General features: G+C 53.4%; 1 protein-coding gene across 1 annotated transcript; it reads left to right on the top strand.

The window, feature by feature from the left end:
* Positions 1–234: 234 nt before the first annotated feature.
* EMWEY_00060450 (hypothetical protein) lies at positions 235–1,011 on the top strand (the record flags this gene model as incomplete). The annotated part of the gene is made up of 3 exons (XM_013481508.1): positions 235–372; positions 602–715; positions 864–1,011. Coding segments are annotated over 3 exons (400 nt in total), but the record flags the coding sequence as incomplete, so codon positions are not given.
* Between the last annotated feature and the right edge of the window lie 223 nt (positions 1,012–1,234).

Here is a 1,234-nt window from a genome sequence, read left to right as displayed (position 1 = left end):
TCTTCTGGCCCTGAAGCCCTGCAGTAACATGGTCATGATTGCCATACAGGACGTGTGCAAGCAATTCAAGAAACTGGGGCACATATATCAGCCAAGTGCCGTTGACACAAATCTGCAAAAATGGTGGGATAAAGCGCAAGTTGTAACGTCGATGTTGGACTTCTACCTGGACAACCTCCCCTTGCCTAGATGCCGTTGCTTGATAGGGGATGCCAAAAATTGGGCATCTGGGGTATGCGGCTGGCCAATCCAAAGAGAGGGAAGGAGGTAGCTGCGGCTGGGGCAGCTGTTGCGGTTGCCTGGGCGTTGCTTCTGCCTGATGTGGTTCCTCCGGAGGCGTGGGGACGGGAACTGAGTCGGTTTTTAAGGGGGGTGAGGTTGCCACCGGTGGAGACGGTGGTGAGAAACGTCGTTCGCTGAAAGCCCGCTCTCGGAGTCCCGATAGCTCCGGGTAGTTCGCTTACCGTCACCTGGTTCTTGGGGGAAGAACTACCTGGTCATCTGCCGGCACTATAGACGCGATGATATCTTGCCGCCTTGTCGGTGCCCGAGGACGAGGTGGTGAGCTGTGTGAAGAGGATGTTTCTGGAATACGTAATAGGACATCAGCTACTTGGTTGCGTGCTCCTGGCACGTAGATAATTGTGAGATCAGGGAATTCCGCCAGAAAGTCAAACCAAAGGGCAGTACGCCCAGAGGCTTTGAGTTGCTGAAGGTACGTGGGAGCCTCGTGAACCCGTAAAGACCGTTATTTTGGAGACCCGTAGAAGATGTGCAAGCTTAATTGGGGCAGAAACGAGGGCTGGGATCTCCTGATCATAAATGGGATATCTCGCCTGTGTTGGCGTCATTTCCTGGCTCAGGAAACCTATGGGTTGTCCTTTTTGTTCCAGTACTGCCCCCACGGCGTATCCCGAGACGTCCGCATGCAGTTGGAACGGTTTCGAGGTGCCGGGAACCTGCAAGGTTGTGTAATCAATGAGGCGCTGCTTCAACCTGCGCACCGCTTGGGTATGCCCGTCGGCCTACTGAAAGGTGGCACCTTTCTGAGTGAGATTTACAAGGGGTCGGGCAACCGTTGCAAAATCAGGTCCCATAAATATCGTGCAATAGTTGATAGTTCCCACGAATTGTCTCACCTGCGTGTCATTGGCTAAAACCCCCGGCCACTCCCTTATAGCCGAAATCTTGTCCGTGGCACTGAGCTGAATTGAGCGTGTAAACTATGTACGTT

This window comes from Eimeria maxima, genomic scaffold (genome assembly GCF_000499605.1).
Source record: "Eimeria maxima Weybridge genomic scaffold, Emw_scaff3476, whole genome shotgun sequence".
Classification (NCBI taxonomy): Eukaryota; Apicomplexa; class Conoidasida; order Eucoccidiorida; family Eimeriidae; genus Eimeria; species Eimeria maxima.
This window is presented reverse-complemented; position numbering and strand designations above follow the sequence as displayed.